The 24,619-nt window shown below is 33.6% G+C and overlaps 2 protein-coding genes across 4 annotated transcripts; one reads left to right on the forward strand and one right to left on the reverse strand.

Moving 5' to 3' along the window:
• Positions 1-10,623: 10,623 nt before the first annotated feature.
• LOC149960473 (death-associated inhibitor of apoptosis 2-like) lies at positions 10,624-11,569 on the reverse strand. Of its 3 annotated transcripts, XM_090165167.1 has the most exons (3): positions 11,501-11,522; positions 11,264-11,410; positions 10,624-11,064 (listed from the first exon to the last, which is right to left on the reverse strand). In XM_090165167.1, exon 3 carries the CDS (start codon positions 11,055-11,057, stop codon positions 10,695-10,697), a length of 363 nt encoding a protein of 120 aa, XP_090021293.1. In that variant the 5' UTR covers positions 11,058-11,064; positions 11,264-11,410; positions 11,501-11,522; the 3' UTR covers positions 10,624-10,694. The 3 variants fall into 3 exon arrangements, with proteins under 3 accessions (XP_090021293.1, XP_090021239.1, XP_090021177.1); XM_090165113.1 differs by having other exon boundaries at positions 11,268-11,569; XM_090165051.1 differs by having other exon boundaries at positions 11,264-11,569.
• Positions 11,570-22,345: 10,776 nt separating this feature from the next.
• LOC149960474 (death-associated inhibitor of apoptosis 2-like) lies at positions 22,346-23,012 on the forward strand. The gene is made up of 2 exons (XM_090165241.1): positions 22,346-22,368; positions 22,572-23,012. The coding sequence occupies exon 2, from the start codon at positions 22,579-22,581 to the stop codon at positions 22,939-22,941; it is 363 nt and encodes a 120-aa protein (XP_090021367.1). The 5' UTR covers positions 22,346-22,368; positions 22,572-22,578; the 3' UTR covers positions 22,942-23,012.
• Positions 23,013-24,619: the final 1,607 nt, after the last annotated feature.

Raw genomic sequence — 24,619 nt, forward strand, 5'->3', positions numbered from 1 at the left:
CGAACATGCTAATGGAACATAAAATTTTGATCAGAGCGATCTAGAGTGCTCGATAGCAGTCAAATGGAAAACGCTTTTAGTTAAAGTACAAGATGATCGGTAATTTTTTCAAATATAAATTTAATATTTGAAATATAGTTAATACATCGGGGGGATTGTGTGTATTTAAATGTCCGTGACATCGTGTTTACATTTTAATTACCTCATAGTTTCTTACTTCTTTGCCTCATTTACAAGACACAGGTGTATCCAGTTGTAGAAAACATGTAGGGGGGTGTTCTAGTTGTTCACAAACCTTCGTTGGGATTTCTGAAGGCAAGAACTAAAAATTCAAAACCTTATATGGAGGATATAAATGTCTAATTTTTAAAATAAAACTGAATTTTTGGCACTTATTAATATCACAATGCTTGTTGCAGTAGATATACATAGACTAGTTTAGCCAGCTGTAGAAAACTTGAAGGAGTGTAGATTGTACGCGATAAAACTAAATTAACTCCTACATGTTCGGTACACATTTTTCTATGACAGGCTTAACCCATCTAATTTCTATAATAATACTTGTTAATTTCACAATGCTTATCATACGCAGTCAAGAATGAATTAATGTTATATGAGCATGCACATGAAACTGCAACGTGTGCTATGTATCTCCTCCTAAACCGTGAAAAACAAAATGGAATATATTCGATTTAGTTTACCGATAAAGAATAAAAAACTGTTAAGTAATATTTACCGCGACCTAATTAAACCCAATAGACGCCCATATTTTTGAGCGCACCATGTATGTAAATAGAATCGGATAACTCCATAGCGACAAGTGTAAGCTGAGACTAGATTCTACGCAGAGCAATATGCAGACGAATTTCTAGTCATTTTGGAATTGGGATCTCGCCAGTACCTGCTTTTGAGTAAGTACTGCTCGGACAGTCCCGAACGATCCCAAAACCTGTTCTCGAGAGCGAATAATCTGCGCCCGAACTGTCCGAGAATTTGATATCCGGCGAATAGTCGGAGTCGGGACAGTCCGAACGGTTCTGGACTAGTGAATAGTTTTCACTTACAATTGTTAGTATTTTATAGAAATAGCTATTGTGAAATCTTTAACTAATAAAATATGTGTGATCTAGTAGGCCATCTCTGTATACCTATAGATTGATGAAAGAGTCAAAAACAAATTCGGGACGTTGACTTATAACTACATTCACGAGGTTTTTTTTAAATAACGAGGATGTATCAAGATTTTTATACAGATTTCTTTATTGAATTTCAAATGAATCTCTGTTCAAGGTTAAACCCTGTTAAACGTTCTCCGATTTTATGGAAATTGGCACTTCGAACTGATTCCTGACCAGTTAAAACTCCCTTTAAAATTTAAAATTCTAGAGTAAAATGACCTATAATGTAGAAGTGCCCTGGCATTTTAAAAATTGTGCTAGCAAATTTATAAGATCAAAGTTCACTATAAGTTTAAGTAACAAAATATAAATTCTATAAGTTAAAATAAATAACGTTCCTACACTAATAATTGCTTTAAAATCACTGCAAAAATCCAAGTTCCACAACGTGCTAACCACTTTTGCATCAACAGGATTTGAAAACTGTTCAGTGGTTAAATTCTCTGGACAACGACAATTTCGTCTCTTTTGTGAATCTCCTGTCTATGGATATGTACAAAGATATTTTAAAAGGTGGAAAATCGTTATTACAAAACACAGTGTTTTTAAAATGGATTTTGGGAGAAGTCATTTCCGGAAACAGGGATTTTATGGAGGAAATTAAAGAAAAATACGGCGGATTTTATTTCGGAAAGCATAATATAAAATCGGAATTCATATTGTTTCCAGCAAATATGACTTACACCAAAAGTAGTCCAATCGTAAATGAATTTATTGCTCTTGTGTAAGTAGAATCAAAGCAAGTTTATCATATTTGATATTACGTTGTCCTCAATTTTTATGTTATTTTTTGCTTCACCCCAAGTAACGATATTATTTTAAATACTACTTTCACGCTTGCTTTGTTTCACTTAAAAATTAAATTAGAGTTAATTTTCCGGTTTTCCGTCATCACTATATCTTCAATAACTTTACAATCACAAATCCGATTTGCAAAATGAAACCAGATTATGTTTCCGAATTTTATGACGCGAACAAGCATAGACACGACATATTTTATAAATTGTTTCATGACGTCATTTTGGAGGGGTTTAGCTATTTCCGGATTTTCTCGCGCCCTCATTGTGGTAGGGCATTAATTTTCACTTAAACTATTTTCGTTAGGGTTTTCTTCATACAAGCCCTCATTCGGCTCTCTACCTAAAATAAAAACAAAATAGCTGCCAAGAGAAAACGGACAGAAAGTTTTGATCAGGACTGTATTTAATTTATTTGAATTTTTCCATCAAACTGGTTAAACATTTATTCTCAGAAAGTGTACTCTTTTAAGATAAAATAAGTAAACTTTATGGACTAATGTCTCTTTTTGGTGTGGTTGCAAGTTGAAAGCTAAAAATTGATAAAAAATATCTTTAGCTTTTCATTAGTTATGTTTATGTTGGTAAAAAAAATCCTTTTTGACTTAGGAGCCCAAATGTAAGTTATATTTTTCATCCAATTGATTATTATAGTTTAAACATTTTGGAAGTAAGGGAAATTAAAAAAAATATTATTGAATATATAAGACCAATTTGTTTTTCATCTACTTTGAAAAACACATATTTTAAGTAAGAGAGTGGTTTATTTTTCTAAATAAAATGAAAAAATCTCAAATGACAAAAATTAGAGAATATAATGAATTGTTTGATATTTTTCATTTTAAAGAACGACTAATTGGTATTCGTCTCTTTGATAAAAGAAATATCATAAACAAACATTTTACTAGTTGATCTCTAAGAATTACAAGATATATTATATTAAACACTTATTTTATGGGTCAGTAATGTGATTATATTTAGAAATAACTATCCTAAATTTATGTAGATAAAAATTTTAAACGTGTACTCAATAATCCGATAGTGTAAAGTTCAAAATTGTTTTAAAGTAATATTTTTTATAAAGTCTAGTACTTATCACATTTAGATCTTATTAGTTTGTATTTTGGTTCAAATAAATTTCGACCTACCGATTAACCTCACACCAGAAAATGATATTAAATGTTTTAGAGCATTGTCTTTGGATTTGATCAACTTAAGAATTTGTTGAACTGTTGGCATTATTGTTGCGGTAACTTAAAGAATATAGGTCATTCGATAAATTTTCTGACTGTTTTGATTTTACTTAAAATAATCCAGATTGCTAGAAAGGTCATTATAGTCAGTTTTTAGGTCAAGGTCGTCATTCGGTAAAGATGGTGCATTTAGGCACCCGTGGCTTAAAGAGATGATTTCAAACTTTAAAAAAAAAATTTAGAAGACATATTAAAAACTGACGGTGAAAATGTTTCTTCGACGAAGCCATGTTTAAAAATACATGAAATGTTTCCTCATAATCATATTCACTCTTTTATACGACATTTTTTAAGTACCTCGTTTTCAACCTTTATCTTTTACCTCCGCTAAAAAGAACCGGAGTAGAATTGGACCACCAACACTAATGAAGGTTAAAAATCCGCTTATTTATAACTAGCCATTTTTACCCGGCTTCGCCCGGTGGATTAATAAAAATCCATTACCTTTATAGAAACGTCTGTTGTTTCCTTTCTGCCTATTTCACAACTAACTTGACAATTTCACAACTAATTTGACAATTTCACAACTAACTTGACAATTTCACAACTAACTTTACAATTATCTGCTTACACATTAATAATTAAATCCCTTAATAAATAAATACCTTTGTTCGAAGATACCGTTTTAAATACCATTGTTTTACTGAATGAAAATCCATAACCTTTGTAAAAACGTCTGTTGTTTCTGGAAAAGTAATTCGCAAGCATTTCTCAAGTGCCCCCCCCCCCCCCGCAACGGCAGCTCAACCCAGGCACGAAACCTCACAGTGAGGTCACAATAGTGACTTTGAGCTAGAAAAAGAAAGCGGAACACGTGGCGCAAATTTCAGCATCCTACCTATCGTCGTTTAGAAGTTATTAATAGGACGGTCAAAAAATTGGAAATGGTCACAACCCGGGCACGCAACGTCACAGTGGGGTCACAATAGTGGCGTTGAGCTCGAAGAAGATAGCTTAGGACGTGGCGCAAATTTCAGCATCATACCTATCGTCGTTTAGTAGTTATTAATGGGACGGTCAAAAAATTGGAAAAGGTCACCACCCGGGCACGGAATGTCACAGCGGGGTCACAATAGTGACGTTGAGCTAGAAAAAGATACCCGAGCTCAAATTTCAACATCCAACCTATCGTCGTTTAGAAGTTATTAATGGGACGGTCAAAAAATTAGAAAAGGTCACAACCCGGGCACGGAACATCACAGCGGGGTCACAATAGTGACGTTGAGCTAGAAAAAGATACCCGAGGGCAAATTTCAGCATCCTACCTATCGTCGTTTAACAGTTATTAATGGGACATACATACATACATACATACATACATACATTCATACATACATTCATACAAAAGGACAAACATTGAGAAATATAGTGTAGATATAGTATAGATACTTATTGGAATTCACCACATGCGTACCAATCACATGCTTTGCTATGAACCACTTCACTGTGATAACCATTTGTACATTGTCCAATGCTTAAGCCATTTCGAATTATTCTGTAAATTAAATTATAATTTTGTAACATCCACTGCTGGATTGTAGTAGATGATTAATTTATTTAAGAAATTGGAATTTAAGTTTAAAAACATTTAAGTTGACCGTTGCCCTTTATACCTGCTCGATTAATATTCTAAATCTTGTACATTTATAAAATTAAATTTTTGTTAATTTTCGATACAACGAGCAAAAATGACATACTTATTCTTAAAACCTTTTTTTATTAAATTTGTTCATAATGTATTTAATCGATCTTTTGTCAATAAATTTCTGTAGTTTAAGGAGAAGCAATTTCTTAATTTAAGTGGCATTTTGGCGTCGGCCGATAAACGTATATGAAGAAAATGATTTTCAAAATAATAAAATTTTACCATCTGCCGAGGAAATACTAGCGCATTACCATCCTATGAGAATCAAAAAAGTTAATGATGTAGTATCTTTGAACATCTGATTTGCGTCAATCCAATTCTATTCTTTTCTTCGTGGTCTGTCGCGCTTAAGGTTGTCAAGAGTTTCGATAAAGTCGTATTCCACAAAGAGACTTAAAAATTATTTCGGATTACAATTTTGAATACTTTTATTCATATAAATACTGTGACGTATTTGACTTTTATACACAATCCCTTAGGTTTCTTTCACCTTTGACGTAGCCTTCGCCGTCGCCATCGTTCGGGACATATCATTCGATACGATTTTAGGAAAATGTAAATTAAACATTAACTAACAGAAAATATCAAATCTTAACACTCATTATCCATTAACCGGAAGATATAATCAATTCTTTATCGTTTTCAGATATGTGGAAGGAGCTTCTGTCCTAGCTGCCAACGGGACAGACTATGGACGTTCTCCGAGGTAAGGTCTGGCTCTGTAATGACTGTGAGTGTATCCACAATTTGGATGTTCCCAAAAGTCAGGGCGGAGAAGCTGTTGAGATAGGACGTTAATGACATCGAGTTGGTGCACGCTTCCACCTGGTAGAGCATTGTTTGAAACTTTTTATAGTTTCGCGTTGTGGCTCCCATGACTGTATTCAGATGATTCGACTTCGACTTTCCAAAGATCCCAAAAGTGACTGGATCGAGTGGAGTACCAGTGTATACCTTCTTCAGTCGACCATTTGGATGTTTGGGACCTGTTCGATGTGGTCGAGCTGAGCGTTAGAAAGTCTTTCATTCATCGGTGCCACAATCGCTGTAGATGTCTGAGCACTTTTCAAGGTGAGATACGAAAGGTTTTTGATCTGCCAGAAAAACGTTCGTCGACATATTGCTCACCAGATTAAGGTGAAATGCACAAGTGGTGAAGCAAGTCCAGAGCAGCACATAAGCCTTGACCGTCTTTGGACCACGACCGTTGTGAATTCGTTGCATTTCACATAGGTAACTCCACATTTCAGGAAAGCTTTTGTCGGATTCACATTCACCCTAGAGGCACGCAAGTGTCACATCAGCTGCTTGGGGACCTTGCTTGTTGTGGCACGCAACTGGACTCGCATAGGATGACCACAGAAAACTAAAAAAACCTTATCGTAGATATAGGACATTTGAGTAGATTTATAAGGTTCTTTAAAACATATTTTTGCCAAATAATCGAAAATTTATAATAAATTCAATTAAAATTACAGCATTATGAAGTTTACAAGTGAAAATCGAGTTTTTAAGTGAAAATTTGTTTGATAATTGGATGAGCTAGCGAAGATTTCTAACATTTCTAAAATTGTAACTTTGTAGTTTTATTATGAAAATACATATTTGGGAGAAATGGAGATCGAAAAATATAGCAAAAAAAAATAAAAAAAAAATAAAAAAAATATAGCAGTTGTTGCTAACGGGTTCGAATTCCAACCGACCGAAAGGGTCCAACGGATCAAATATCTCGGGCCGAAATAATTCGTTCAACCGCTTGAAATTTAAAATAAGTTTTTTAGACGTGTAAACGGGGAATATGTTCAACGGACTGAAAAGATATTTACAGCTGAAAAAAAATTAAAAGTATTTATTTTTAAGAGTACAAGGTTAATGGTGTCAACGGAATATATAATTATTTATTTTCTTATAAAGCAAGTGGTTTGGTTTTCTAATTTAGAGATATATCCGGATATTTTTAAGGAAAAGGTATGTTTTCGAGAGAACAGTGCGTTTTTCGACGCAATTTTTGAAATTTGCCGTACAATTTTTTGTACGCATTTTTACGTTTTATAAACGCATTTTTCACCAATTTGAATGTATTTTCGTAGTCTCTCAACATCCTAACGGGACCAGGTCAAAAAAATGGGGTTAGGGACGGGACATTATATTTACAGGCTGTCACATTTTCTTGAAATCAATTATATATATATAAAAAATAAAAAATATCAGACTCAATGAAATTATCGTAAGAAAATCCACATTTAAACAGAATATGAGAGTACCTGATAAATATTTAAAATGTAAACTGTTTGTTAAACATAATCATTTTCTTCGAGGTGTCTAGTTTAGACACAATACGATCGACATAAAGTATTTTTTACTACTAAGCTTCACATTAATTTACATAAAACCCTTTTACCACGAGGCCTTTAGTTAATGGCCCTTTTATGAAAAATCTGATTTTTTACTCAAAGGTTCATATTTACGCTTTGACTCACAGAATAAATTGCTTAGCTAGTGAAGAAGATCAACTCGCAAAATAAGCCTGTTGAAGGCATTATCATTAAATTAAATTATAGTAAGAGATTAGCACAAATTTATTGCTTAGTATTTTAATCAACGGAGTTGTTTAGATCTAACGATTAATTGAAATTATAGGTCGTCATTTGAATCTTTTTTCGTTTGTAACTGTTTGAATTAGGGAACCTGAAACCGGCAACTTTTTCTAACTTATTTTTGGAAAGAGTTTTTTTACAACATGAAGAAAGATCTTTCTGCTGGGTACTGGTTTGAAGAGCGACCGATCAAATTTAACCAAATTTGAAATTTGTGTTTTAATCGCAAAAGATAAGAAAGTTAGGAACGGATCAAAAAAGCTTTGGGATTATATGATATTTTTTAAAATTCAGTTAAAAACCAGTTTAAAAATCTCAATTTATGCTTATCTAATATAAATAAATAAAACCGCCATTGTCGTAATCTAACTTAAACCGAATATAGAATAGGAAAGCATCAATTAACCTTAATTTTCGAGGTTTGCATTTGATACGCCACGTTAGTTCAATGCATTGCAAATGTGTTCCTTTTCATTTATCAACCGGCCCCTTAAACGTACACACTACGTATTTAATTTCACTGATCAAAGCTTATTAGGTTTGAGGAGCAAAATAAATACTACTGGTCAACTGATGTTATGAAGACTGAATTGAACTTCAAAAAGATCAGTAAAAAGTCAACAGAGGGTTCTAAAAATGAAACCATTTAAACATTGAAATATAATTTAAGATGCAATATACAAGTAATTTAAAAAAATTAAATATGTATCCTTTTTTTCTGACTTTGCCACTTTTTTAACTGGATCCTACAAATTGGTTTTCATCTCGCAATGAAACCGTGTTCTTCGGTTTCCTCTTACCATAAAAACTTGTAGATGTTAGCGGTAATAGTTAGTGTAGGGAGCCGTTTGGCTAGCGTTGCATGAAGGGCTTGCCACCACCCTCCTAAGCATTGTTACCTGACCACCTGTTTAAAGGCATTATAAGTCGTTAGATGACTTGGGCCTAAGGTGGTGCCTTGGGTATTAGCCTAGCTGATTATTATTATCCTAGTAAAGGTATGTAAGGCCTATTCATTTTTAGTTCCATCGATATACAGGGTGTTACGAATAAGTGTACCGAAACTTTCTATATGCATTCTATGGGTCTCTATGAGTAAAAAATGTCTAATAAACATGGGTTCTAAAGTGCTTCGTTTCAGAGATATGGGCTCCCAAGAACTACCCCAAAACCCGGACACAGCCTTAAATCTGGCAAACAATATTCTTCCTTGAACCAAATTGTTTTCATTAAACTATCAATTGTTTTTTATCCGTGAGGCGAGAAACTTTAACAACAAGAGGCAAAAGTTCATTAATGCCTTTTTAGAAGTAAAATGAGTTTGAAGACAAAGCCATTTTAATTTAGTGATACTATTTTAATTATTAAATTTTAAGATACAAATGTCATAAAAATTCTAAAGGAATGGTTTTAAAATTGTCTAATTCGTTCTGTAGCTATTATGGCACATTGGTCTAGGAACGCTTATTGCACGGACGGGCTCAAGAAAAATGGGCTAGAAGCTCAAAGATTCAACCAGTAGTAGATTCCTAAAAGACTGGTGTTAGATCAACACATAGTTTAAACATTGCTTTTTTGTGATTGTTATGTAGCCTGGAGAGAGATACAAATAATATTTCGACTGGTTTTACCAAATAGACGAACGATTGAATCTTTGAACTTCTCACCCAATAAGCGTTCTTGGACGTGCCATATTAACCACAGAACGAATTAGACAAGCTTAAAAGCGACTTAGGGCCTGTTGCAAAAGTGTGCAAAATTCAATGGGCTGGGGCTCTTGCAACAGGCCCTTAAGCTGCAAAGTATGCGACCATGGGGACAGAATTTCCGTCTTGCCATATTCTCAGTACATAAATACATTCTTACAATAATATGATTCATGCAGTTTTTAATAATCCGTGTTAAATATATGTTCTAAGAAAATACCAATTTAATCACCGAGATAATATAAAATTTGAGAATTACATATTCTTTTAATTTCTATTCTGCAAAATTATATGAATGGGTATTTTTTATGAATTTTCGAATTTACATGAGAGATAAGGGATGTCCTTCTGGTGATTGAGAATTTCATTCTCAATCACCAGAAGGACACAAAGCTGTTGGCCGTTCACCCGTTCCTCCCCCACCCGCGCCTCTCTCTCTCAATCACCAGAATTTCTAATCACCAGAATTTCTAATCACCAGAATTTCTAATCACCAGAATTTCTAATCACCAGAATTTCTAATCCACAGAATTTCTAATCACCAGAATTTCTAATCACCAGAATTTCTAATCACCAGAATTTCTAATCACCAGAATTTCTAATCACCAGAATTTCTAATCACCAGATTCTCGTTCACCCGCGCCTCTCCCCCATCTCAATCACCAGAATTTCTAATCACCAGATTCTCGTTCACCCGCGCCTCTCCCCCATCTCAATCACCAGAATTTCTAATCACCAGATTCTCCCGTTCACGGGTTGCTTTCCCCCAACCCCCCATTCACTGGATACTTTATCTCTCGTTCACCAGCTCCTTTCCCCCATTGCTTTCACCCCTTCTAATCACCAGTTGCTTTCCCCCATCTCTAGGCAATAAAAACAACCATAATTGTTATCTCTCATACTATCGATCCCAATCGCTAGAAATTGGCTTTTTCCCCATTCGCTATAAATCGCAGCAGTTTGCCAGAATTAGTTTTATCTCTCCGAAATAATTAATGTACCCAAAATTGGACCGCGAGTTTATTATTCTTTTTAGGGGAATCTCTATGGGAGTTTAACATTACAATAAAGCTAAAAGGTCCAGTTTGGGGTACATTTGGTCCGAAATGGGGTACATAGGGCCGAAAATGGTGACTTTGGTCGTTTTTGGGGTACATTTGGTCCATTTTGGTCCATTTTTGGGTACATCCCTGCTTTCCCCCATCCCCATTCTCCAAAATTAGTTTTCCTCGCGCAGATATCTGGAGATTAGATTTTTACCCGTTTGCTTATCGCTTTCGAACCCCTTAATTTCTAATCTCTAGGCAATAAAAACAAGTTATTTACATTTAATTTTTTATTTTAGAACTTTGTTTTACATGTTAGTAGGTACTATCAGATATTCCATTACATGGTTATCTTGTACATTACACAATAAAAACAAATTAAAGTAGTTAAGTTTACAGGCATTTAAATGGGGTGAAACGATCTCCTGCAACTTAATTTAATTAAAAGTTCTAACTCACGTATTTGTAGTGTTTAGCAACAGTATCGTCTGACATCCGAGGGACAGTCACAAACGTCTTCTTCTGGTACAGGTGAGAAGCTTTTGTCAGAGACCGTAGTTGCTTTTGGCGTCGGGGGAATGTCCCATTCTAGCGAAAGGTACTTTTTTTCCGATGGTGAATTATCCCTAGCCGGACATTTTGGAAAGAATCTAGCATGTTCAAGTTCTGGTACGTCTCCTGATTTCCATCCTTCTAATACGCCATGGCATTTGTAACATCGTACTTCATCGCCCTGCTGAATATAGTAGAATCCAGCCTTCGCTAGTTGCTCCTTAGTGACGTGTGGATTTTTCCAGTGACGAAACGTTTCAAGTCGATACACTTCAATGTCCATAGCTGATCTAGACCAAATACGTTCTATAGTTTCAAATGATACATTCTCTAAGCCTACATTTACCCCTAAGTCTACTAAACCTAATTTTATCAATATGGTTAAATTTCTACGCTAAAATTATCAATATAAACGCTTTTTTCAATATGCAAATTGTTTTAAATATGTCTAAAAATATAGTCTATTACCAAGAAAAAATAGTTACTTACTTACTTTACGGGTAGAAATCCTTTGTCGAGCTGTAGAAAAGACTGAGCGATCCGTCAGCAGGTCTTTACTCGTCAATGCGCCGTAGAGAAATGACGCACGGAAGATTAATTTATTCCTATCTTGTTGAGAATAATTCATCACGTGATCTAAACTTCAAATAACCCTCAAATTCTATTGGCTGTCTCTCTCTGACAGTTTAAACTGCCTCTAATGATTGACGGCACATATTAACCCACTTGAGTATTTGGAAAAAACCCTTTGCTACTCGAAGGAGAGTTTTGGAAATACCACGTTGACGATATCAAAATCGAGCTCTCACTTCAAAATGTTTACGGAAAACAATCCTCTTGGGAAATTGAGTTACGTAGAAGATTGCTAAAAAATGGCTAAGTATTATGTTTTTTTCAATAATGAGTCTTATTTTTTACATTTTAAAGTATTTATTAAGAGTGAAAAATCCTATGACTACACTGACGGCATATCTTAAGTACCGGTGGAAAAAAATCCATTGCTCAAAGTTCAGTTATCTTATTAAACGTGCGCGTGCACAGAAAAATGAACGAGTCACGTGATAGTAACTTAATTTCTACGCTAATCTTACCCCTACTAGACCTAATTTCTGTCTAATACATTTCCAATATATATATATATATAAAAGAATGCCTAAAAATTTCATTTTAAATATAATAAAATAGCCTAGCTGATTATTATTATTATAACTTACTTTTCAGCGTGACCTTCAATGACTATTCCCAATGCTAAGACTCTTTATTGAGATAACGAAAACTGTTACTAAGAATTGATTCCCATGACTACCCTGACGGCATATCTTAAGTACCAGTGGAAAAAAAAATCCATTGCTCAAAGTTCAGTTATCTTATTAATCGGGTGCGCGCGCACAGAAAATGAAAGTCACGTGAGAATCGGTACGTCACTGAAAATAGTGGAAGTTTCATCACTAGAGTTCTTTTATCAATATATTTAATTAAGGATTATTTCAAAGTTTAGATGGCGCCATGGTTCTCAAAGCAGTGATATTAAAAGATCTCAACGGGTTGAATTGGAGAAACGCTAAAAATATTATCGACATATTCATTCTCCCTGAGTATAAATAAATAAATAAATAAATACATTCTTGGCATAGTAGTAGGATTTTAAGAAAAAAATTAAATACGGAAAATCAATTATTTTATTTTAAAGGTTTTGTGATTTCTCACCAAACAATTTCAACATCTTCAATGTAGGCTATCACATCAGGGGCATCTCAAAAATCTTTTTCCTCTGATCTCCTAGTTTCTGCCTCTGTCTTTAGTATTTATAAATATTTTCCTATCCATAAACCATTTCCTAACTGGTGGACATTGATAACACTAAAAGTTTACTTATAATAATATGCTGAAATACATTTTCCAATACGCAAAAAATTAAAGCTAGACCTAAAAACCTGTAAAGTGTAAATAGTTAAGACTAAATTTCTAAGCCTAGCCCATGAAAGTACATTTTCCGTAAATCATATCCTAACATGAATGCATTTGTTAAGAATAAATGTTTTTTTTTTAAAATATGCTAATTAATTTCGTAAACAAGCATAAATTTTAGTTCGCCCTTCCTCCAAAATATCTAATAGAGCTAGTACATTCTCGATAAATATACATGTTCTTGGGGAATAAGAGACGTTTTTTATCAAAGTAAGCCAAGTTTAAAGCTTATTGTCATTGGTTCCATAACAAAAACCACATTCGGATCAAAATAAATTTATTTATTTTATTTTTATACAGAGTTTTTTTCATTTTTTTTGCCTTAATTTCTATTTTGGGAGTCGGTACCCGTTTCACCGAAGATGAAGATGCTTCGTTTTATTCAGCGTTGGGTAAATCGCCGTGTAAAAAAACATCTAGCATTGCATTAACTTTTTCCTCGTCCTCGTCCGAGACCCCTACAATACGTCTCTCGATCTATAAAGTAAAGAAATCAAAATAATAAGCTAAACGATAATCCATACCTTCTATTCACTAGTTCAATTTATCACTGTCTCATATATCCACTATCGTACATACATACATACATACATACACTAACTTACTAACGCTTTATGTTGTATAATCAAAGTTTTGATTCGAATAATAATAATAATAATAATAATTAGATCAAAACAAATTTCAAGCTTACGTTAATGTATTCCCTTGAGTGAGGGCCCAATCTTTGAAAAATCTTCTCAATGACGACATGGGTAGCTAGATGGACGTCGATGTAACCTTCGTCCTCTTGCAGGTTCAATTCACGTAAATACCAGTTTTTATATTTTCTTAACATTATTTCTAACGTTCTAAACGAAAATTGTTTTTCGTTTGGCATATCAGGCTTAAAAGAAAACCTAAGAACTGCTTTAGTTACACGCATATCCACGTTATTTTCCATAGCTAATATTTAGCCCTTAAACTTGCTCGTAATTACGAAGAATGTAAAAATGTAGAATGCTCGCTCCTATATTTATGCCAAATCAGAAATCACTTGAAATAATAACTTCATTTGGTACTTAAAAACGGTGAGAGGTGGGAGGAGGGGTTTGGTAATTTATAAATTTTTATAATCAAGTGTACCATAGCAAAAGTATATAAATAATACAAGAAGTGCACTAATTATTATTTTCGCTCGCCAGGTAATTTCGTTTGATTTCCGTTTCGCACGGACGCAGATAACATGGTAACGCGACTACAGCGAACCGATAAAGCTAATTAATAAAATATTGTCAACCATTTGATATTAGAAATGTTAAAATAAAACTTTTACAGATAAATCTAATTTATAAAATATTGCCAATTGAGGGTTTGCAAGTTAGTTTGATTATAGGTTTTGAGTGTTAGAATAGAAATAACGCTAAATACAGGGTTAAATTCAATTCAAAATAAAAGACCATGACAATAAAAAATAACCTTTAAAATATAAATCGCGAAGAAAATGAAGTAACGCGACTTTTAAAATTAGTATAAAATGTTTAATCCCTCTGAAAACGTGAAAATTCATATAGGACAAAACCCAAATACATGTTTACTGAGCTTAGCACTCTACTTTTTCAATCCTCTATTCTCAATGGTGGCCTCTATTTTTACCATCGTCTGCTTCGTAAACTTTATGGATGCATTGGAAGGGCTCAAATTAAGCTAAGTGGGTACACTTCTTGTTTAATTTATATACTTCTAACCATATTAAAGTATCAATTTTAATAAAAGGAATTCAACTTAAGTGTTGTTTTGCTATCTGAAATTCGAAAACAAAGAAGGTAGTACAGGGGTACTTAAGTTGATTTTAATATTTTTTTAGAAATAACTTAAGTATACAGCGAAATAATCATTTGTGGTATCTAATTTTTTAAGTGCCCACATACTTCTCATCTCGTATAAAAGAGGGTCATTTTTGTACTATAAAACCATTCCATTCCTGAAATCCGCTACAGGAAAAAAGTTGATTAAGCTAAGCAATTTACGAGCGACGTCCTAGCGTACTTGTAATTAAGAAAGTAAGTACTTAGTTTTACGATTTTGCTTAAAACTATGATTTTAAATCGATAAAGTGAAACACGTAAAGTGTCCCTGACCAAAATTGTTTCACAAACATCTGTACCGTTTAATAAAATACGAGTATGATGACGCTTTCTAGAGCCCTATGTTCGATAATGATTCATTAGGAAAATTTGAATATAGTTTAAATTTTTAATTACTTATTTTTGGGTTGACTACCAATTTGGAGGACTACTGTTTTGATTTTGATATAACTAAATTTGATTGGTTTTCGAAAAGTTTTCTCTTCTACCCCCGCCCCCAGTTTATAATTATGATGTCAGTTGTAAATTGTTTTTTTCGAGTATAAAAAGGGTAAACAGAAAAATTGAGAGATAGTATTAAGAAAACAGCCAATTCGAATTGTTTCGGAATCGGCTCGAGGGACTAAGTACGTAGATATACGTCAATTGTAAATTCTAAACTTTGTATATATATTATATTCAATCATTCATTCTTACTAATTTTATAGTAATGGATCCTATTTCCATAACTTTGGCCTCGGGAAATGAGTACGTCGGTACGACAACCGAATCTATGATTTGCTTTCACTGCGGCGAATGTACGGAAGAATTGGCAGTAAGAGGCGGAGGACTCTTCTTTTGCTGGGGTCGAGAGTGCGCGCATTATCAAATGGGAGTAATTTTTCGACATGGTAATGTCTATACCAAACACATCCCAGGGCATCTTATAAAGGAGTTCCCACCCCATCTCCGCTGTACGTACTGTGGAAGAAGAGGGTCGAAGAGAAGCCGTCGACAGGAGGAGTGCTCAGCGTTCGATTTCATGGGATGCTGTCATTACCCTAAACCTCCCAGAGACCGAACTGTAGTTCGTTTTATAAATAGATAAATAAATAAATAAAATTGCGAATAATTTACAAATAAATGTCTATTGACTTTTCTTCATCCTATAATATAAGTTTATTCCTAAATTTTTAAGCTTATTACAATAAGATTTCTTGAAGAGAGAGAGAGAAAAGAATTGCTTAAATTATTAAGTTAGGGTTATAAGTCAACATGATAACTTATATCCTGGGTATAATTTACTAAACTTTGACTTGATAAAGTAGGTAATATATGATTCCATCTAAGTATACAAAAAAAAATGCTTCAATCTTTCAATAACTTTATTTAAATTACATTGATTGTGGAAAGGCATAATTTAAGTATGCGAAGGATATAATTTACTAAACTTCAATAACTTTTCGAAAACCAATCAAATTTAGTTATATCAAAATCAAAACAGTAGTCCTCCAAATTGGTAGTCAAACCAAAAAATAAGTAATTAAAAATTTAAACTATATTCAAATTTTCCTAATGAATCATTATCGAACATAGGGCTCTAGAAATCGTTATCATACTCGTATCTTATTAAACGGTACAGATGTTTGCGAAACAATTTTGGTCAGGGACACTTTACGTGTTTCACTTTATCGATTTAAAATCATAGTTTTAAGCAAAATCGTAAAACTAAGTACTTACTTTCTTAATTACAAGTACGCTAGGGCGTCGCTCATAAATTGCTTAGCTTAATCAACTAATCTTCACTATAACAAGATCTGTTTACAAGAATACTTCATAGATTATCTTAAGTAGCGTATCTAAAGAATTTTAAATCGAGTTAAACGCTATAAAAGGAATTTTTTCGTAAAACTTGTCATTTGTGTTTGAAACTTCTTTACTCGTTAGAATATTTTTTTAATATTTGTCTTTAATATTTATCCATAATGGAAATTCCTCAGCAAATTCTGAAATTCGTAAGATTAACGAAATATGCATGCGCGCCTACTCGAGAAACACCTGGCTCTGCAGGTCTTGATTTATGTAGTGCATATAACTATGTTGTAGCCCCCATGGCAAGAGAGCTAATAAATACTGATTTAAGTGTAGTTATACCTGATTTCTGCTACGGCCGTATTGGTAATATTATATATATATATATTTATTTATTTAACGAATACCATGTTTTATTTTTATTTATTTATTTCTAGCCCCTCGTTCGGGTCTTTCCGTAAAACATGGTATTCGTTAAATAAATAAATATATATATATATATAATATTACCAATACGGCCGTAGCAGAAATCAGGTATAACTACACTTAAATCAGTATTTATTAGCTCTCTTGCCATGGGGGCTACAATATAGTTATATGCACTACATAAATCAAGACCTGCAGAGCCAGGTGTTTCTCGAGTAGGCGCGCATGCATATTTCGTTAATCTTACGAATTTCAGAATTTGCTGAGGAATTTCCATTATGGATAAATATTAAAGACAAATATTAAAAAAATATTCTAACGAGTAAAGAAGTTTCAAACACAAATGACAAGTTTTACGAAAAAATTCCTTTTATAGCGTTTAACTCGATTTAAAATTCTTTAGATACGCTACTTAAGATAATCTATGAAGTATTCTTGTAAACAGATCTTGTTATAGTGAAGATTAGTTGATTAAGCTAAGCAATTTATGAGCGACGCCCTAGCGTACTTGTAATTAAGAAAGTAAGTACTTAGTTTTACGATTTTGCTTAAAACTATGATTTTAAATCGATAAAGTGAAACACGTAAAGTGTCCCTGACCAAAATTGTTTCGCAAACATCTGTACCGTTTAATAAGATACGAGTATGATAACGATTTCTAGAGCCCTATGTTCGATAATGATTCATTAGGAAAATTTGAATATAGTTTAAATTTTTAATTACTTATTTTTTGGTTTGACTACCAATTTGGAGGACTACTGTTTTGATTTTGATATAACTAAATTTGATTGGTTTTCGAAAAGTTATTGAAGTTTAGTAAATTATATCCTTCGCATACTTAAATTATGCCTTTCCACAATCAATGTAATTTAAATAAAGTTATTGAAAGATTGAAGCATTTTTTTGTATACTTAGATGGAATCATATATTACCTACTTTATCAAGTCAAAGTTTAGTAAATTATACCCAGGATATAAGTTATCATGTTGACTTATAACCCTAACTTAATAATTTAAGCAATTCTTTTCTCTCTCTCTCTCTCTTAAAGAAATCTTATTGTAATAAGCTTAAAAATTTAGGAATAAACTTATATTATAGGATGAAGAAAAGTCAATAGACATTTATTTGTAAATTATTCGCAATTTTATTTATTTATTTATCTATTTATAAAACGAACTACAGTTCGGTCTCTGGGAGGTTTAGGGTAATGACAGCATCCCATGAAATCGAACGCTGAGCACTCCTCCTGTCGACGGCTTCTCTTCGACCCTCTTCTTCCACAGTACGTACAGCGGAGATGGGGTGGGAACTCCTTTATAAGATGCCCTGGGATGTGTTTGGTATAGACATTACCATGTCGAAAAATTACTCCCATTTGATAATGCGCGCACTCTCGACCCCAGCAAAAGAAGAGTCCTCCGCCTCTTACTGCCAATTCTTCCGTACATTCGCCGCAGTGAAAGCAAATCATAGATTCGGTTGTCGTACCGACGTACTCATTTCCCGAGGCCAAAGTTATGGAAATAGGATCCATTACTATAAAATTAGTAAGAATGAATGATTGAATATAATATATATACAAAGTTTAGAATTTACAATTGACGTATATCTACGTACTTAGTCCCTCGAGCCGATTCCGAAACAATTCGAATTGGCTGTTTTCTTAATACTATCTCTCAATTTTTCTGTTTACCCTTTTTATACTCGAAAAAAACAATTTACAACTGACATCATAATTATAAACTGGGGGCGGGGGTAGAAGAGAAAACTTTTCGAAAACCAATCAAATTTAGTTATATCAAAATCAAAACAGTAGTCCTCCAAATTGGTAGTCAACCCAAAAATAAGTAATTAAAAATTTAAACTATATTCAAATTTTCCTAATGAATCATTATCGAACATAGGGCTCTAGAAAGCGTCATCATACTCGTATTTTATTAAACGGTACAGATGTTTGTGAAACAATTTTGGTCAGGGACACTTTACGTGTTTCACTTTATCGATTTAAAATCATAGTTTTAAGCAAAATCGTAAAACTAAGTACTTACTTTCTTAATTACAAGTACGCTAGGACGTCGCTCGTAAATTGCTTAGCTTAATCAACTTTTTTCCTGTAGCGGATTTCAGGAATGGAATGGTTTTATAGTACAAAAATGACCCTCTTTTATACGAGATGAGAAGTATGTGGGCACTTAAAAAATTAGATACCACAAATGATTATTTCGCTGTATACTTAAGTTATTTCTAAAAAAATATTAAAATCAACTTAAGTACCCCTGTACTACCTTCTTTGTTTTCGAATTTCAGATAGCAAAACAACACTTAAGTTGAATTCCTTTTATTAAAATTGATACTTTAATATGGTTAGAAGTATATAAATTAAACAAGAAGTGTACCCACTTAGCTTAATTTGAGCCCTTCCAATGCATCCATAAAGTTTACGAAGCAGACGATGGTAAAAATAGAGGCCACCATTGAGAATAGAGGATTGAAAAAGTAGAGTGCTAAGCTCAGTAAACATGTATTTGGGTTTTGTCCTATATGAATTTTCACGTTTTCAGAGGGATTAAACATTTTATACTAATTTTAAAAGTCGCGTTACTTCATTTTCTTCGCGATTTATATTTTAAAGGTTATTTTTTATTGTCATGGTCTTTTATTTTGAATTGAATTTAACCCTGTATTTAGCGTTATTTCTATTCTAACACTCAAAACCTATAATCAAACTAACTTGCAAACCCTCAATTGGCAATATTTTATAAATTAGATTTATCTGTAAAAGTTTTATTTTAACATTTCTAATATCAAATGGTTGACAATATTTTATTAATTAGCTTTATCGGTTCGCTGTAGTCGCGTTACCATGTTATCTGCGTCCGTGCGAAACGGAAATCAAACGAAATTACCTGGCGAGCGAAAATAATAATTAGTGCACTTCTTGTATTATTTATATACTTTTGCTATGGTACACTTGATTATAAAAATTTATAAATTACCAAACCCCTCCTCCCACCTCTCACCGTTTTTAAGTACCAAATGAAGTTATTATTTCAAGTGATTTCTGATTTGGCATAAATATAGGAGCGAGCATTCTACATTTTTACATTCTTCGTAATTACGAGCAAGTTTAAGGGCTAAATATTAGCTATGGAAAATAACGTGGATATGCGTGTAACTAAAGCAGTTCTTAGGTTTTCTTTTAAGCCTGATATGCCAAACGAAAAACAATTTTCGTTTAGAACGTTAGAAATAATGTTAAGAAAATATAAAAACTGGTATTTACGTGAATTGAACCTGCAAGAGGACGAAGGTTACATCGACGTCCATCTAGCTACCCATGTCGTCATTGAGAAGATTTTTCAAAGATTGGGCCCTCACTCAAGGGAATACATTAACGTAAGCTTGAAATTTGTTTTGATCTAATTATTATTATTATTATTATTATTATTCGAATCAAAACTTTGATTATACAACATAAAGCGTTAGTAAGTTAGTGTATGTATGTATGTATGTATGTACGATAGTGGATATATGAGACAGTGATAAATTGAACTAGTGAATAGAAGGTATGGATTATCGTTTAGCTTATTATTTTGATTTCTTTACTTTATAGATCGAGAGACGTATTGTAGGGGTCTCGGACGAGGACGAGGAAAAAGTTAATGCAATGCTAGATGTTTTTTTACACGGCGATTTACCCAACGCTGAATAAAACGAAGCATCTTCATCTTCGGTGAAACGGGTACCGACTCCCAAAATTGAAATTAAGGCAAAAAAAATGAAAAAAACTCTGTATAAAAATAAAATAAATAAATTTATTTTGATCCGAATGTGGTTTTTGTTATGGAACCAATGACAATAAGCTTTAAACTTGGCTTACTTTGATGAAAAACGTCTCTTATTCCCCAAGAACATGTATATTTATCGAGAATGTACTAGCTCTATTAGATATTTTGGAGGAAGGGCGAACTAAAATTTATGCTTGTTTACGAAATTAATAAGCATATTTTTAAAAAAAAAACATTTATTCTTAACAAATGCATTCATGTTAGGATATGATTTACGGAAAATGTACTTTCATGGGCTAGGCTTAGAAATTTAGTCTTAACTATTTACACTTTACAGGTTTTTAGGTCTAGCTTTAATTTTTTGCGTATTGGAAAATGTATTTCAGCATATTATTATAAGTAAACTTTTAGTGTTATCAATGTCCACCAGTTAGGAAATGGTTTATGGATAGGAAAATATTTATAAATACTAAAGACAGAGGCAGAAACTAGGAGATCAGAGGAAAAAGATTTTTGAGATGCCCCTGATGTGATAGCCTACATTGAAGATGTTGAAATTGTTTGGTGAGAAATCACAAAACCTTTAAAATAAAATAATTGATTTTCCGTATTTAATTTTTTTCTTAAAATCCTACTACTATGCCAAGAATGTATTTATTTATTTATTTATTTATACTCAGGGAGAATGAATATGTCGATAATATTTTTAGCGTTTCTCCAATTCAACCCGTTGAGATCTTTTAATATCACTGCTTTGAGAACCATGGCGCCATCTAAACTTTGAAATAATCCTTAATTAAATATATTGATAAAAGAACTCTAGTGATGAAACTTCCACTATTTTCAGTGACATACCGATTCTCACGTGACTTTCATTTTCTGTGCGCGCGCACCCGATTAATAAGATAACTGAACTTTGAGCAATGGATTTTTTTTTCCACTGGTACTTAAGATATGCCGTCAGGGTAGTCATGGGAATCAATTCTTAGTAACAGTTTTCGTTATCTCAATAAAGAGTCTTAGCATTGGGAATAGTCATTGAAGGTCACGCTGAAAAGTAAGTTATAATAATAATAATCAGCTAGGCTATTTTATTATATTTAAAATTAAATTTTTAGGCATTCTTTTATATATATATATATTGGAAATGTATTAGACAGAAATTAGGTCTAGTAGGGGTAAGATTAGCGTAGAAATTAAGTTACTATCACGTGACTCGTTCATTTTTCTGTGCACGCGCACGTTTAATAAGATAACTGAACTTTGAGCAATGGATTTTTTTCCACCGGTACTTAAGATATGCCGTCAGTGTAGTCATAGGATTTTTCACTCTTAATAAATACTTTAAAATGTAAAAAATAAGACTCATTATTGAAAAAAAACATAACACTTAGCCATTTTTTAGCAATCTTCTACGTAACTCAATTTTCCAAGAGGATTGTTTTCCGTAAACATTTTGAAGTGAGAGCTCGATTTTGATATCGTCAACGTGGTATTTCCAAAACTCTCCTTCGAGTAGCAAAGGGTTTTTTCCAAATACTCAAGTGGGTTAAAATGTGCCGTCAATCATTAGAGGCAGTTTAAACTGTCAGAGAGAGACAGCCAATAGAATTTGAGGGTTATTTGAAGTTTAGATCACGTGATGAATTATTCTCAACAAGATAGGAATAAATTAATCTTCCGTGCGTCATTTCTCTACGGCGCATTGACGAGTAAGGACCTGCTGACGGATCGCTCAGTCTTTTCTACAGCTCGACAAAGGATTTCTACCCGTAAAGTAAGTAAGTAACTATTTTTTCTTGGTAATAGACTATATTTTTAGACATATTTAAAACAATTTGCATATTGAAAAAAGCGTTTATATTGATATTTTTAGCGTAGAAATTTAACCATATTGATAAAATTAGGTTTAGTAGACTTAGGGGTAAATGTAGGCTTAGAGAATGTATCATTTGAAACTATAGAACGTATTTGGTCTAGATCAGCTATGGACATTGAAGTGTATCGACTTGAAACGTTTCGTCACTGGAAAAATCCACACGTCACTAAGGAGCAACTAGCGAAGGCTGGATTCTACTATATTCAGCAGGGCGATGAAGTACGATGTTACAAATGCCATGGCGTATTAGAAGGATGGAAATCAGGAGACGTACCAGAACTTGAACATGCTAGATTCTTTCCAAAATGTCCGGCTAGGGATAATTCACCATCGGAAAAAAAGTACCTTTCGCTAGAATGGGACATTCCCCCGACGCCAAAAGCAACTACGGTCTCTGACAAAAGCTTCTCACCTGTACCAGAAGAAGACGTTTGTGACTGTCCCTCGGATGTCAGACGATACTGTTGCTAAACACTACAAATACGTGAGTTAGAACTTTTAATTAAATTAAGTTGCAGGAGATCGTTTCACCCCATTTAAATGCCTGTAAACTTAACTACTTTAATTTGTTTTTATTGTGTAATGTACAAGATAACCATGTAATGGAATATCTGATAGTACCTACTAACATGTAAAACAAAGTTCTAAAATAAAAAATTAAATGTAAATAACTTGTTTTTATTGCCTAGAGATTAGAAATTAAGGGGTTCGAAAGCGATAAGCAAACGGGTAAAAATCTAATCTCCAGATATCTGCGCGAGGAAAACTAATTTTGGAGAATGGGGATGGGGGAAAGCAGGGATGTACCCAAAAATGGACCAAAATGGACCAAATGTACCCCAAAAACGACCAAAGTCACCATTTTCGGCCCTATGTACCCCATTTCGGACCAAATGTACCCCAAACTGGACCTTTTAGCTTTATTGTAATGTTAAACTCCCATAGAGATTCCCCTAAAAAGAATAATAAACTGGCGGTCCAATTTTGGGTACATTAATTATTTCGGAGAGATAAAACTAATTCTGGCAAACTGCTGCGATTTATAGCGAATGGGGAAAAAGCCAATTTCTAGCGATTGGGATCGATAGTATGAGAGATAACAATTATGGTTGTTTTTATTGCCTAGAGATGGGGGAAAGCAACTGGTGATTAGAAGGGGTGAAAGCAATGGGGGAAAGGAGCTGGTGAACGAGAGATAAAGTATCCAGTGAATGGGGGGTTGGGGGAAAGCAACCCGTGAACGGGAGAATCTGGTGATTAGAAATTCTGGTGATTGAGATGGGGGAGAGGCGCGGGTGAACGAGAATCTGGTGATTAGAAATTCTGGTGATTGAGATGGGGGAGAGGCGCGGGTGAACGAGAATCTGGTGATTAGAAATTCTGGTGATTAGAAATTCTGGTGATTAGAAATTCTGGTGATTAGAAATTCTGGTGATTGAGAGAGAGAGGCGCGGGTGGGGGAGGAACGGGAGAGGCGCGGGTGAACGGCCAACAGCTTTGTGTCCTTCTGGTGATTGAGAATGAAATTCTCAATCACCAGAAGGACATCCCTTATCTCTTACATGACTTTTGGTGCCTTAACTACCCAAATGTTTGATATAATTTCCTAAAATAAACGCATTTGAATCCCAGTTTATGAATTTCTTTAACTAATTTCAATAATTTAAAAGAATTATGTTCGTCGTGTTTTGCTTACCTATTTCACCTTTGATACTTTACGTCTATCTAACGATAGGAAATCACATGGCCTCAACAGCTTTTGTATTGCTTTGCCACCCGGGTCTCCTGATGGTGCTCGGCATCCACTCTTTAACTTAGGATGGAAATTTATATATCAAACGATAGGAACCTCAACAGCTTTTGTATTAGTTTGCCTACCTGTGTCTACTAAGGGTGTATGGGTTTGCCCACCCGAATACACCGATGTGGAACTTATACTATGGCCTAGGCCGACTTGTTTTTATCTGAGCCCACTTGTTATTATCCGAGCCCCTTAAAAGGATTTTTGTGTATCTTTGGCTTTTACTTAAGGGTGGAAAAATATTTCATACTCAAAATTTCAATTTCTATGCTCCTTGTAATAGATTTAATTAAAATGTAAACGAAAGTAAAAGATATTTATAAAATTAAGTTTTTGGGTTCTCTGAAA

Source organism: Leiobunum rupestre, chromosome 1, assembly GCF_980474605.1.
Source record: "Leiobunum rupestre chromosome 1, qqLeiRupe1.1.hap1, whole genome shotgun sequence".
Lineage (NCBI taxonomy): Eukaryota > Metazoa > Arthropoda > Arachnida > Opiliones > Sclerosomatidae > Leiobunum > Leiobunum rupestre.

Coding starts and splice junctions, on each gene's coding strand:
- LOC149960473 (XM_090165113.1), bottom strand. CDS start 11,057: ATGGACATTGAAGTGTATCGACTTGAAACGTTTCGTCACTGGAAAAAT.
- LOC149960474 (XM_090165241.1), top strand. CDS start 22,579: ATGGACATTGAAGTGTATCGACTTGAAACGTTTCGTCACTGGAAAAAT.